The 14,903-nt window shown below is 44.3% G+C and overlaps 1 protein-coding gene across 1 annotated transcript; it reads left to right on the plus strand.

Moving 5' to 3' along the window:
• The first annotated feature begins 1,229 nt into the window (after nucleotides 1-1,229).
• LOC121302252 lies at nucleotides 1,230-14,219 on the plus strand. The gene is made up of 23 exons (XM_041232094.1): nucleotides 1,230-1,252; nucleotides 1,527-1,582; nucleotides 1,995-2,084; nucleotides 3,538-3,662; nucleotides 3,991-4,134; nucleotides 4,421-4,498; nucleotides 4,902-5,072; nucleotides 5,400-5,496; nucleotides 5,968-6,191; nucleotides 6,418-6,571; nucleotides 6,697-6,905; nucleotides 7,362-7,479; nucleotides 7,716-7,918; nucleotides 8,368-8,485; nucleotides 9,258-9,427; nucleotides 9,955-10,052; nucleotides 10,643-10,776; nucleotides 11,091-11,141; nucleotides 11,695-11,878; nucleotides 12,569-12,701; nucleotides 12,896-12,983; nucleotides 13,301-13,396; nucleotides 14,110-14,219. The coding sequence occupies exons 1-23, from the start codon at nucleotides 1,230-1,232 to the stop codon at nucleotides 14,217-14,219; spliced, it is 2,874 nt and encodes a 957-aa protein (XP_041088028.1).
• Nucleotides 14,220-14,903: the final 684 nt, after the last annotated feature.

Here is a 14,903-nt window from a genome sequence, read left to right on the forward strand (position 1 = left end):
GGGTTTATAAAGCCCTCGCAAACGCGCCCCGATGAGCGCACCTGATTGTCATTGACTTGAATCGCCAACACGTGGTCTTAACCCGTGTTGATCGCGCGTGATTCATTGTTAATAGAGTATTGGATCGAAATATAACTTCAAATATAAAGTTTATGATGTCATCATCTGGGTGGTTCTCAAACTGGGGGCGCAGGCTGTCGAGCGGAGGGGCGGCGCACTTTATATTTAAAATCCAATTTCGATCATTAAATAGGCGGACATTATAATGACAGGTTTAATGCAACAATTGCCTTTCAATAAATAAATACATAAATAAATATTGTTTTTAGTTTAAAACTTCCAGTTGCCTCATCTTTTAATTGACAAAACAAATACCACTCCTTATATTATGTGATTACGAATTGAAACCTAAAGAAAGTTTTTTTTTTAAGAAAAGATATAACAAAAGATAACGTCTCTGTCCTCTACAATGACCAGGACATCTCAACGCCACAGGCACATGTCAACGCTAACCCGCCGAATATACAGTGCGGGATCGGCGCCCAATAGGGCAAGCCAAACTATCATTTACAGATATCTCAGATTCATTTATAGCTATGTCTAAATATTTCAAGATATCTCTAAATCATTTCCACATATCTCTAAATATTTCAAGATATCTCTAAATCATTTTAAGATATATATAACATCCAGCGATCCCTCAAAATAATTTACAGATATCTTTAAATTCATTTTAGATATCTTAAAAAACTGCACAATTAAAGATATCTTAAAATGTCATTTGAGATATCTCTGAATGATAATTTGGCTTGCCATGCCCCATGATTAACTGAGCAACCAAGCGCCGCTTCCAGCTCAATTGAGAACATGAGCCAGAATTGCTTGATTCATTGTTTTCTTCTTTTTTTTTTTTTTTCTTTTTTTTTTTCCTCCCCAATTAAACTAGTTTAGTTAAAAACAACCATGAAATAATAATAATAATAATAATAATAATAATAATAATAATAGCTGCTTCCCCGATAGGCTAGCAACATTTAATTACGCGGGATTCACATCAATCACAATCAGGTGTGCTCATCGGGGTGATGTGCGCCTAAGCGAGGCGATTCCGAGGGCTTTATAAACCCCGGGGCTCACCATGACCCACCAAGCGAGTATAGCGGCGTTTTTCAGTTCGTTGTTAGTTCTTGTTGATTGGTGGTGGACACGGCTTGAGGAATCGTATCGACATGGGATTTTGGCTGCTTTTAGGGTGAGTTGAATCGTTTATTCTTTTTTCCTGGAGGTCTTTGACATAGACTTCCCATTGGTGGGCTGTGGTGACTGCGTTTTAGGGTAGTATAACTCGCCTCAGTATTTGCTTTCACATATTTTGAACTACTTACTTAATCCTCGATATTCAGAGTAGAATGTGCAGTAAGTTTTTTTTTTTTTAGTCCGATCTAAACTTATATTTTAGTAAATTGGCTGCAGTACACTACCCTGCAATTTAAGAATTAATTTGTGTTAATGGTGTTATTTTCCAGAGTTGTCTGGCTGTGCACGAGTTTGCTTGCAGGCGTGGTCACACAGGACGTGTCAGGTATATAAACATTCCCTAAGAGCACCCTGTAGCCTCCAGTGTAACTGTTTAGTTTAATGTGATTAGTTGTCTCTTGGATTCAAACTTAAACCCAATTGATACTGGGCTGCCTAACAATGTTATATTGGGGAATTAGTCCAAGGCTACTGCCATTTAACTAAAGTTGTGTGACATACTTTAACACAGACGTTTGATATGATTATCATGTCGCATGGTTTTATCCAGGGAGCCTCAAGATGTGAATCAGTTGGCTTTCTGAATGTTGCATTTTTAATTGTGTTCGGTTAACCCTTTGGCTTCTGAGATGTAGCTAATGAAAGCTTGTCTTCACTTTGTCAATTGCAGTCCTGGTCTCTTAGGTTGTGTGCTTTATTTAATGGTGTTTAAAGGTGCAACTCTTATCTGAATTCAGGAAGCTTCGTGACTGAGTGTCGGGATCGCTACTTCTGGATGTCGACCAATGGCAGGTTTGCCGGCGCCAGCTTCCGCTTCGACATCGTTGGTAAGTTGCGTCAGTTGTGCAGTCTGCGTGTGGGTTGGTATTTGTGGGGACATTTGTGTTTTGGCATTGAGTCTGGTAAACGCTGGGTGTTCATTAATAAACCTTGTCATTAAAAGGACAGCATTTTGTCTGGTTAAGTTTTCCATAATAAATCACTATACTTTTAAGCCATTTTAAAGTTTATTTTAAACACTGTCTTGTTTGAACAACATGTCATGTAGCCCAATGTATTAAGTTCATAGAATACCAGAAGGGCCCTTGATTAAAATACTAATTGAATAGAGCACTGCATGTTCCTTTCAAGTCCAAGGTCAATCCAATTGAATGAAATACTTTTCATAATGAACCTTTGATTTAAGATTTCTCTTCCATTTCCATCTGTCTTACATAACAGGCACACTGGGGGGGGGGGATTATATAATTGGTATTTTTAAAATGCCCTTGGCTGAGTTTACATTGTGTGCCCATGGTCCACATAGACGCTGATGTAGTTTTCTTGCAGGATGACTGGCACCTCACAGTGGCAGAGCGTACTTCCTTGCACTTGAACCCTGGACCTGGTATAGCAGGTTTTGTTGTGCACAGTAACTGTTTCAGTTTCCCAGAATATCGGTGACTTTTTAGCAAGGCATGCAGCAACTTTTAGGTGATGGATAAAACCATTTTCTGATACTGTGGGTTACTAATGGTGATTCAATAAAGTACCATAGAGCCAGTGTCAGTTGTATATCGCTTCTCTGACCTGTTCATCTTGTTTTTTCCTTTTGACAAATTCACTTTTCCAGCACATGGCCACCAGGAAGTGAGGTGCATGCTGTGTCCTGTTACCTAGGCAACCCAATGCAACTTGGCATGGTGCAACATGCCTTTTCCAGCAAAACAAGGAAGCATTATTTGCATTCAGGGTTATCATGCTTTTAGTTCTAGAATAAACATTGTATTGTGGAATAACATTCTAAGGCATGTAGTTAACATTTAAACAATGGGCCATTGTCCTCATTTGAGGATGGGCTACTTGTAACTGAGTGCTTAACTGGACTCCTAATTTGATTACTCTGACAACTTGTCCTCATTCACTGGAAAAGTAACTTCTGCAAGGAATTTGTGCCTTGCACATGCTGATGCTTCAGTGTAAGCATAAGTGAAGTTGTTTCTTGCTGTTCCCCTCCAGTGATCACTCAGGCTTCTATAAAGCTATAGCCAGCGTGAAATTTCACTGCTTTGATTACTGGAACACATGTCTGACTTTCCTCAATAGGACACAACAGTTTGTAACCAAAACCAAGGATCTTTTTCCCCTGTAACTTTCAGAATGTAACAGTTATGCAAGTGTTCAATTACCCTTTGGGATAGAAGTTGGTACAGATGGTTTAGGTTCTGTCTGCCTATGTACAGTTGGCCGTCAAACCCTATGGAAATCGCTTGGTGGCCTGTTAATGTCTCTCCCTCCTAGATGGAAATGCTATTCACTCACTGAATGACAGCTACGCAGCGTCATGTGGGTTCACCTATTCCTTCAACCTCCCCGGGGACCTGATCTTCAGAGCGTCGTTCCTGGCCTGTCACGTGCAGAGCATGGCGAGTACAGCACTGCGATAATGCTACCGTGCCCCTTGCTTTAGTCTGATTAACCAATTGCAGTTGGCAGTCTTAAATAGTTCACATTGGCAGTACTAAATTACTGTAGCCCAATTAAATGCTCCTCCATTGAAAAGCAGTTGCAATTAACAATGCTTTCCAATATCCATTCAAGTTCTTTTTAAAAGATTGGTGGCAGGGCTTGTCTTTCAAAGGCAATGGTGTTTTTCCCACCCTGGTGATGAACCATCCTGTTTAGTAGTTCTATCCATGTAAGCTGCTTGTGAAGGGTTCTCCAGTATTGAATTTGTTCATCTGTTCTGTCTAGAATGACGTCTCGTATGTTCTCCAGTACCGCTTTGTGAGAATGGACTCTCTGGGTAGAGAGACAGTCTACCCCTTCTCCCTGTCCTGCAGCACTGAGAGCCCCTGGAACCCCCGTGAGGTCGTCTGTGAGGAGAACTACATGGAGGTGGGATGGGGGAGGCATAGATTACCCACTGCCCCTAAAACTTGGTGTTTCATCTGGGTGCTTTCTATTGAGCAATTGACCATCTGCTGGATTAATTGCACCCTGTTGGTTTTAGGGGTGGATAAAACTCCCTAATGGATAGTTTCACTTGTTCCAGGTTTTACAAGTTTGATTTACCAGTGTCTAGGTAACAAGCTTATAACAAAACCAGGAATGGCTTGTGCTGCTATGCAACGGGAGTCTTGCTCCCATCCCTGCTGTTCTAACCTCGACCCTCCTTTCCCAGGTGTCTGTCAGGAAGAATGTTCCAGTTATTGCTCAGGAAGGACTGGCAAAGGAAGACTGGGAAGCAGCACTCTCCATAGTGAGTGACCTTTCAACTGGGACAGGTGGAGAGCAGGGGTGTCCTCCTCTATTCCAGGAGGGCAGCAGTGCCTTCTGGCTTTCATTCTACCCTGATCTCTCATTTGGTCTCATTAAATTGGACACTAACAGTATCCCAGCCTCTCTCTAGGTAGTGTGCCTTGAATCATGCAGATTTTTGAAATCTGCACCTGTAAGACTTAACTATTCAATTGGATCAAGTTAATTGAGAGCTTGTTTGAATGAAGACCATGTGCTCCTCAACTGGAGTCTGCCCCTTCTAGTGTACATGTGTGATTTCTGTAGAGCTTGCACTGCCTCTTGTGGACAGGCTCTAACTGGAACTTTTTCCCTTGTCTCTGACTGGCTCTGGTTCTCGGCTGGCTTTCTTTGTTGCATTGTAGGCCGAGGAAGCAGTGATGTCTGTGTGGCAGGTAGTGTTCCACCAGACCGGAATGCCCCCCAAAACCATGAATGCCACAGATGCCCGCACCGCAGGGTACTTTGTCAACTCCACAGCCAGCCGCGTCCTCTTCCGATCACCCTATGGCATGCCAAAGTCAGAGGTGGTCATGGTGAGGAATACAATATTACTGTTTGGCAGATGCCTTTATCCAAAATTTCAGGGGTTATGGGGCAGTACAATGTTAATGGAAGATTCATATTTAAATGCAGTCTAGTTTACAGTAACAAATGCTGAAATTAATTAGGATGCAAGAAGTTAAGATTAAAATGGTCATCTACAGTGACATAATGCATTTGAATATCCAGTAACATGATGCTGAGCAAGTCCAGTGCATTGCAGAGGTAGATCTACAAGTGCAGTTTAAATGTGTCACTCTTGGAGCCAGTGAGATGCAAGGCTCATTGTGGTCTGCTCCAACACTCTTCTCTCTCCTCAGGTGGTAGGGATCCCAGTGGAAGCCATCAGAGCCACTGTGTTCTACAAGCAGAGGTGGATGCTGCTATTGGTGGACACTTCGGCTGCCTGTGCTAAGAGTGAGTAGCTAGCACAGCTCTCCCAGAGGAGTCAAATGTCTGTAAGCATTTGGAACTTTTAAATGGATTGCTCCCATGCATTGTACCTGTGACTCGAACTGGCTGCAGTAGCTGCACTTGGACACCTGGTGGCACTGCTATGCAGCTCCTCATTCTTCCTTAACCTATTAATGCTAAGTGTCCTCATTTGAGGATGGGTTAGCTTGTAAATTGATGCCTTTAACTGGCATATCTACATGTAGTTGGTTTCTTTAACCTGTAACACTCCTCATTTTAACCTGTTTACTGCAAAAATGAGGTCAAATGCTACATTTAGCTTAAATGGCTAGTTCATTTATTTGGTTCAATAGGTTACTAGCTCTCAGTATTTAGAAATGCAGAATCTGTAATGTGTATTCCTATAAATTTTTATAAACTAATCCCCACCTATGTAGGGAGAATAGACTTTACAGCTGTATACCAATTCTCTAGACCCCTCTGTTTTTGATGGCACCTACCTGAGCTGGGTCACACCGAGGCTCCTCTCCCCACTGGTCCTGCATCCCACCCAGTTCCTGGATAAGCAGATCAAGATGGGAGTGGAGGGGAGGCCCCTGGATGAGATCACTGCTACTAGCCGGGGCTACCAGCTGCTGGTCAACAGCACTGCAGTGAAAATCAGCATTCCCTTTGGTGCTGTGGGAGGATATCTTAAGGTAAGTTAGGGTCTGCACCCTCTGGTTGGATATCCATGCCTGTGTAGGCTTGGTGGGTAGAGAAGGGGTTGTTCCTTGCTCTGACACTGACTTGCTCTGTTCTTCAGGTGACTTGAAACAAAACAAGGTACTATGAAGCAACTCTGTAGTAGTTGCTGCGTGGTTTGCACTGTAGTGCTAGGAGGCAGTCTGTCGCACTAATGTTCTTTCTGATCTGGAATTTCAGAGTCATGTGATTGACAACAAGTACAACCAGATGTATGCCATTGACCTCTTTCTGGAGCACCAATGGGCCGATGACCTGTGGGAGGTGACGCAGCACCGCTCCTTCAAGCCAGTCCGCTCCCCCTACCGCCCTGAGACTCCCTATGTGGTGAACAGTAAGTACTTGTCCATCACAACCCTGCACTGCCAAAGTAACTATCCCTGCTGCTGCACCCTGTCCTGGGGTTAAGAACTCCTTGTTCAGGTATATTGCTCAGCTTCTCCATGTCTGCTTTCTCAGATACCATCCCAAGTGAGAAGGGCTTCACGGTGACCCTTGGTAACTTCAAGCCGGATGTTGAGCTGAGAAATGTGACCATCAATGGGGTTCCCCTGACCCTTCCTGAGGCTGAGAACAGAGGTGTGAAGATCATTGAGGTCAAGCACCCCAATGGCACCAAGGACTTTGTCCTGAAGGTCCCCTTTGCCAACCCGCTCATCCCGGAGCAGGTGAGGGTGAAAGTCTGCCTGTTGGGTCTAAGCATAGGCTTTAATGTTTGCCACAAATCTGCAGGCTGTCCAGTCCAGAGTAATTCGCTTTGGTAGATGAGTTGGCTGTGCCAGATCAATACTCCTTTTATGAGGAGCATTGGCCCCAATTCCCTCGCTGGTTGGGCAAGAAGTCTGACCCCCCCCCCCCCCCCCCCCCCCCCTTTTTACTGGCCAGGCACCCAGTAAAATCATGTAGACTCCTGTAGTCCATTCTCCAGTGTGACTCCATAGCTTGACATCCATGGTGGAGCTCCTGGGTGTGAACGTCTGCTTAGGACAACAACCCCTGCTCTTTACTTCTCCAGGGCTGTTGTGGACGTTGCTCCTGTGAGGGGGAAGTGATATTTGGGAGGGGTCAGGCCAACTAGTTCAACAGCAGTTGGCCCATCCCTGTTAATACTTCTTCTCTTGCAGTACATTGGTGATAATTACAGACGCTACCCGTTGAACATCAACTACACTTTAAACATTATCCCTGTGAATGAGACTTATTTCCATCCAGCCATGATCGTGTGTGATGTTCAGGATGTTGGTAAGTAATGTGGCTGACTGGTAATTCAAATTATTGGAACTGAACTAGAATGGCAGTGCTTTACTTGCATGCAGTGTTGTATGGCAGTGTCTGGATTTGTTTTGAGGTCTGTAGCTAACTAGCCAGATGTGTCTTCACTGCCAACAACCCCTGTTCTGAGCCCTGTGCAAGCAGTCTCGTTTAGTCTTGGTGTAGACTGGTTCCAGCCCTTGACTCCCTCTCCCTTTCTCCTCCAGTCTATCCTGATGTCAAAAGCATTTGTACAAACACCAGCATTGTGTTTGAAGTGACCGCTGGCAACATGGACTACCAGTGGGAGCTTTGCATTGGGGAAGAGCCTCTAACCCCAGAACTGGCGGCTCTCCGAGGCTACACCATGACCAGCCGGCCCACGATCAGAATAGAGTTGCCGCTCTTTAGTATTGGCTACATCTATGAGGTAAGGGTCCTGGTCCCAGATCTGCCTGGCAAACTCCCACTACCAGGGCTGTGGCTTCCATTGTATTGTCAGGTGTATCCGTGGGGGGGGGGGGGGTTAAGATCTAGCCCTACTTGTCAATAACTCCATGTCATTCATGGATTAGAACTATCCTATCCAACTTTGTTCCCTGGGACCAGAATGCAGTTTAGTAGCTCCAAATCTGCTGGAGCCAGAGCATTTTGCTGTTCCTTTTATCCAAGGTGACTTGCAGGGTTCCAATGCAGGACTAGCCAAATACTTAGTGCTAGTAATACTACTAGGATGCAAGAAGTTCAATCTACAGTGACATTGTGCTACAGTACATTAGCTGAGGATCCAGGAATGTGGTGCTTGGATTGGGCAGGTCCAGTGCACAGTAGGAGGGAGATCTACAAGTGCAGTAAGTGACTCCTCTGCTTCTCTTGAAGGATATCACTCTGAGGGGGCTTGTTGGTAAAGTGGTGTTGATTCTCAGAGATATGAAGAGCCTGAAGGAGGAGGCCCGGTTCGAACAGCGCTGCCCGTTCCCAACAAAGGAAATGCTGGGTAAGGGTGGCTCTTTCTCTGCATGGGGGGCAGCAATCTGCTGGGTGGTTTCTGGTTCTGACCCTGACAAGGTCATTTTAACCTTGTGCTCAGTCCTTCAGATGAAATGGGGGGGAAAAACAGTGCTCCTAATTGGAGGTGGATCTGCATTTGCGTACTTCACACCTTTGTCTGAAATCTCTTTGGATAAGTGTGTTAATTGGATGAGGGGTGGCCAAAGTTGGCCCTTCTGGTCCTTGTTCTAAATAGTGTTCTCAATCCAGACCTTCAAGTAGTTGACTAATTTTTTGCCTGTTAATGGGTGTGGATTGGCCCTCCAGGACTGACTGCCCCTGAACTGGTTGATTCTACCCTGACTTTGGCAGAGGGTTGAACTGTAACTGCCGTTGTCACTTGAAGATGGGCTGCCTCCCAAATTGAGCATTTACCTGTTAATTCTCATCTTCACTAACTGCTAGTCATGTCAGTGTAACCTGATTCTACAAATCTAGCCATTTGGATGCTTTTGACACTTCAATGTAAACCTACATGATCAATTTATTGGTCTCTTTCTACCCACTGAAGCTCCATCTTCTGTTGCACTTCATAGCCGGCATGAAACTTGACTGATTTTGAGCATGTTTTAACCTCGCTGCCCTTCAAACAGGATGCTACAGCTTGTAGCCAAGACTTAATTCTGAAATATTCAGCTGTACATCTGCAGTTCGTGTTCTGAATTTCAGATTGCTCTGTTACTTAATGGGTTTAGTTTTACATGCTTTCTCTGCTCCAGTGTGCATGCCTAATGGCGTGATGTCAGTGATGGTGGTCCCAATGGCTCCTGTACCAACTGTTGATCTCGCCAAGACCACCCTGCTGGATCAGAACTGCAGGCCCACAGAGGCTGCCTCAAACCGGGCCCTGTTCACTTTCCGGGTCAACACCTGTGGGACCAGGAGCAAGGTGATGGGGTGGGGGTGTATCTCAATGTTTGGACAGGCAACGCTTTTCTCCTATTGCAGTACTGAAATGTGGAGGTTTTCTATTGGTTCTGGGAACGTGATGTTGGGGTCTAGAACCAGACTTCTCAAACCCTGGTCCTCCTGAGAACCCCAGTATTTCCTGCTTAATACCAAAGATCTTTAACCCCTTAATAGAATTAATTTCTCTATAGTTCACGTAATCTCTCTCAAGAGAAACCAAATTTGCTTAACTTATTGGTTAAGTAATTTAGAGCTTTGGAATGAAGACCCTGGGATTCCAATCCAAAGGGTTTGAGGAGCCCTGGTCTAGATCGGTTTGTTTCTATGGTAATTTGAGGGGGGGAAAAGAGTCCCATTTAACCTGAAATGTGTTGGAAGGATAAAATAGTAGGGCTTGGTTCATGCATGTTTGCAATTGCTTTAGTCTTAAGACTATGCTTGTCTGTTCTAATGGTGCAGGCTCCTGTTTAAAATGCTTGCTGGTTTGCTTTACCTGGCTGTTTTCAGATTGATAATAACTACCTGGTCTATGAGAATGAAGTCATCTATAGTCAGGAGCTGTTCCCAGCCAATGCTCCCATCATCACGAGAGATTCTGAGTACAGGTGAGGTGGAGGAGGGATCAAGGTTATGCAAGAAGCCCTCTTGTTATACATGAGAATCACTACAGCTATGGCCAAAAGCTTTGCCTCTTGCTGTAAAATTTGCTTTAGGTTCATAGTCGAATGAAACCTGCTTAATGTTGTAATATACTGCTGTCCATGTACTTGACAATTTGTAGCAATATGGTGTCTTTTATAAAACTAAACTAGTGTAGGTTCTGATTGTCCAATGCAACAAACCTTGGCTACAGTGAAATTAAAGGGTCAGAAAAGTGGGTATTGTCAAATGTGTTGTGCATGGCAGACTACATGGTACTATAGATTAAACTAAATGTTCAATTTTGAAATTGAACATTAATTTTGTGGCTTCTAGTAGACTTGCAGTGTGCTGTATTTTGATTTTATACAATTCATTTTCAATGCTGCATTCTAGGTGATGCAAAGCTTTTAGCTGTAGATGCTTTGTCAAAACAAGGCAGTTACTGTTTTTTGACAATGGGAGATCTTCTAGGAAGAGGGGAAGACAGAGCAGTGAGGGGATGGAATGGGTTGCCCAGGGTTACCTAGTTGTGCTGTGAACCTTCTCTTTGTAGGCTGACTATCCGTTGCCGGTACCCAGTGAGTGACTCCAGGAAGATTTTTGCTGAGAGGAAGCTGGTTCCACCCCCTGTATCCTTCTCTGCTAAAGGACAGGGGACCCTGCAGTTCCAGTTTACTCACTACAGTGGTAGGTTGGGGAGGGGGTGGTAGGTAATCTACCTGTCAAGGGTGTGCAAACCTGCCTTGACTTCTATTATATCCATTCATCAACATGCTTCAAAACCAGACACTGTCCTTGCTTCAATTTACAATGGCACTTAAATACTGGTAATGGAGGTGGCTGACTGTGCCTACTGTGGCATTTGCATTTATCGGGGGAACAATTTCTAATTTAATTATGAAATATTGAATTGCCAGTTTACTAGTCTGGTTATGGTCATTGTATTGACTTGCTTGCATCTGTGGCATTGAATGGGTGTTTGTTTTATTTGTTCCTCTTAGGTGACAAGAGAACCAGAGATGTCTTGAATCTGCAAGCCCGTCTTGCTAGAGGTAGGGCAGCCTGAATTAAATTCTTCGTACCCACTCCTGTCCTATCTGAATAACATTCTACACTTTTGGGGGGGGGGGGGGGGGGGGGGGGGGGGGGGGGGGGGGGGGTTGTTTGATCACACCTGTAGCTGCTTATTAACCCATTACATGCTGGTCATTTGAGGATGGGCAACTTGGTACTTTAACCACTTCAGCTGAAATCTACCTGCTAAATTCAGATTCCAGTTTAACTACAGGTCAATGTAACAATTCTGCAAATACAGGCCTTTGGATGCTCTTGATGCCTTTTAAGATTGTAGCCCAAAATCAATTTTCCCTATCCAGTGGTAATTCTCCAGTCTGGGTTTCTAGCCAGTGTGAAAGGTAAGACTATAGAACACTTGACTGATCTCAAAATGGGATGCAGTGGTTTTGTGACTAAATTTGTCAACTTGAAGGCTTGCTGAAACTTCTGTACAAGCAATAGTTAACTGACCAGCCAGCAGTGGCAGTGCTACCTGCAATGACTCCAGAGCTTTAGAAGCATGGCAGAATACTCTTCATCTCCCTGCAGATGTGAGCTACTCCCAGTTCTACTCTGCGTTCCCTGTGTCCCAGTCTATGCTGGAGCCACTGTTCCTAGAGGTTGAGCTCCTGCACCCCCAGAACCTGGCCGACCAGCTCATCCTGCAGGACTGCTGGGCCACTGAGAGCCCTGAACTGGATGCCAGCCCTCAATGGGACCTGGTCACTGACAGGTGAGGGGAGTGGGCTGTGCAGATACTCTGGGCTCATGCCATTCCTGTTGACATAGCAGATATTGAATGACTTCCTTCACAGCAAGGAAAGCTGCATTTCTATCACTTGGCTTTCTCTACCAATTGATGGGAGTGTGGAAGAGCATTTCCAATCTATACTAGGAGATGCAGGGATGGAAATAAGACCGATTTGCATAGCAGTGTGGCCCACTCTAGACTTTACAAGCTTGATTAGCCATAGTGTTAAGGTAACCGGCTTAGGTGTGTAATGAGTGACATACCTGAGCGTGTTACCTCTACACACTGGCTAATCAGGCTCTTACTCTCTTGGAAGGGGTGACACTGCCAAGCAGTCTTATTTTCATCCTTGCAAATGTATTGCAAGTTTCCTGAGGTTCACCCTTGTCCAGGACTAATCCCCACTGCAGTCTGCAGTGATGTCACATGCATTGGGGTTCCTGTCCGAGTGCGTGGAGCCTCTGATATTGCATCATTTGTACAGTGCAACAGACTTGCATTTACTGTATAAAGACTAATGGCACCTATTGGGTTTTAGTATCCACTGGTCTATAGTCCACACTCCTTGTGTGCTTTTTAAAGTGTTTGCTGCCTCCTTGCCTTCTCTGCTAGTGCAGCCCATTCAGCTGTGCTTCCAATGCAGTCTTGTAGTGACTCTATCCCCCTCTGCAGCTGCCTGGTCATAGGAGATTCCTATAGGACTCTGTTCCACCCAGTGCCAGCCAGCACTCTCACCAAGGCCTCCCTCCAGAGGCTTGAGGTCCAGGCACAGCAGTCTAGCAAGGACCCTGCCTTCTGGAGACAGGTTAGTGACCCTCCATTAAGGAGCTCATCTGATTTGAGAACCCAGAACAATTGACTATGCAACTGGTTGGTTAATGAGTGCTTTTATTAAACTTCAGAAACGGCAAGCAATAGGAGGTTTTTAATTCACTCGTGACTTCGGACCACGTGGCAGTCTGTTCTGCTCAGAGCTGCTTCTCCCTCCTCTTCCCCCAGGTGTACTTCCATTGCATGGCTGTAGTTTGTGATCCTAACCTGGAGGATACTTGCAATAAGACTTGTGTACCTGGAGAAAAGAGATCTGGTAAGCATTTGATCATGCCAGCTTCTATTCAGGACTGAACAGCTGCAGTTTGCATCAATGCAGCTGTATTTTAATCCTGGTATTGAGGAATACAAAGTCATATTTGTGACTGGACTAAGTTTCAGTTCTTTTTTTTTTTTTTTTTTAAATCCATTCTTCTTGGAGCAGCTATCTAGTGGATAGGCTGAACTTAAGTTGCAATAAATTAATCCAGACATGAACAAATTGTTACAATAAAAATAACTCTAACTCATCTGAGCTGACACTTGCATGTCTGTACCCTGGATTACTGGTCTTTTGCTTTGTCTTTCTCTCAGCCCGTAGTGTTGATCGGTACAGCCAGACCCGAGGCTATGCTTCTGCCGGGCCAGTCCAATTCCTACCAGAAGGAGTTGTTGACCTTGAAACAGCAGGTGAGAACTCTGTTCAATACCTATCCATTGAATTCGACTGGATTTGATGCTAGGGATTAATCCATAGGTAGGAGGCTATAACAACCACTTCACTAATGCTTGGTGGTTTTAAAGGGACTTAATACCAAGCGGTTCAAATCCCATCTCTGCTCCTGACTCGCTATGTGATCCTGAGCAAGTCTCTTAAGCTTGTGCTCCATTCTTGGGATGAGATGTGAAAGACTGATAGTGTTTGCTAAAGAATTCCTAAGACCATGACTCCTAGTATTTGCAGTCCTATCCCACTAGATGGTGCTAAAGGAGCACAAAGCAAGCTTAAAGCACCTATAAGCTTGATCAGACTATAGGTAACAAGCCCAGGTGTTGCTAAACTCCTGGTGAAACCAGGAATGGATGAAACTGGTATGCAATGGGAGTCCTTTCCGTTCCTGTGATGCTGCATCAGTATTTGTTTTAAGCTGGCATGACACTTTACTGTTCTGATTTATGGAACATCTAACTTGAATGCCCTCTTTGTGCACAGCAGCCTGTAGCCAAAACCATAGTTCTGAAGACATGACTTTTTTTTTTATATTGCATAAATTCACCAATACAGATGGTGTCAATGCACTTGAGCTCCATGGGCATTTTGAAGTTGCTAGCAATGCTGACTGTATGGAGGTTTGTTGTGGTCTCTTGGGTCCTAGTGCTCACTCCATCTTGTTCTGTTTCAGATGGCTCCCCCCTGTCCCCCTTCGTACTGGTGCTGGGTGTGGTAGCTGCTCTCCTCGGAGTTCTGCTCGCCTTTCTTGTTGCTCTTGCTGTCAGAACCAGAAGATGTTAAACTTGCTCTAATATAATAAAGGGTGTTCAAAATGAGAATTGTTCTCCCATTGCTTGCTTTTCACGCTTGTACCCTGAGGGTACAAGGAATTGAGTTCTTGTTCAAATAGTTTCTTAAAATAGAGCCAATCCAGGATCACAAGGAGGAAACAAGAGCCAACTTTTTATGTAGAAACCAAAGCGGCTCTGTGCACCTCATCGCCAGAAAGTTCCCCAAATGTTATTGTGGGGACATACCCCTTACTTTAAAAGGCTGAAGGATACTAGTATTTAATCTCTCAATTGATTCAATGTGTGTGGTGTAAAAGTATGCAGTTGGAATCTGACTAATCAGGTTCAGTATAGTTCAGGGGATTTTTTTTTTTTAAATTTAATTCTGCATGCAAGGTATGAAGTCTACAGAAACTAACTTGCAAAAGTTCAAGCTGTTCATCCTGTTTGTAGTAGCTGATGTGATGTCTTGCTGGAGCCCAGTGATTTCAGTGTAAGCTTAGCTAGGTTGCCCATTTTATGTGTTTCTGGCTTGGAGTTCCCAGGACATCAGATAGCCCCAATACTGTACTACCCTGCCCCAAAGGACTTATGCAGTCAAGTCTACATGCAATAAACTGGGCCCAGTTATAAAATGAAGTAGCATTTCCCAATAGAAAAATGCCTTGACAATTGTGCCCTGCATGCATTTCAG

The sequence above is a fragment of the Polyodon spathula genome, chromosome 29 (genome assembly GCF_017654505.1).
Source record: "Polyodon spathula isolate WHYD16114869_AA chromosome 29, ASM1765450v1, whole genome shotgun sequence".
In the NCBI taxonomy this organism is placed as follows: Eukaryota; Metazoa; Chordata; class Actinopteri; order Acipenseriformes; family Polyodontidae; genus Polyodon; species Polyodon spathula.

Bases quoted from the DNA above. Each gene is read 5' to 3' on its own strand.
- LOC121302252 (XM_041232094.1), top strand. From the start codon at position 1,230: ATGGGATTTTGGCTGCTTTTAGG. The intron at 4,135-4,420 runs GTGGGATGGGGG...CTCCTTTCCCAG, and splicing joins GTGAGGAGAACTACATGGAG to GTGTCTGTCAGGAAGAATGT. The intron at 10,053-10,642 runs GTGAGGTGGAGG...TTCTCTTTGTAG, and splicing joins ACGAGAGATTCTGAGTACAG to GCTGACTATCCGTTGCCGGT.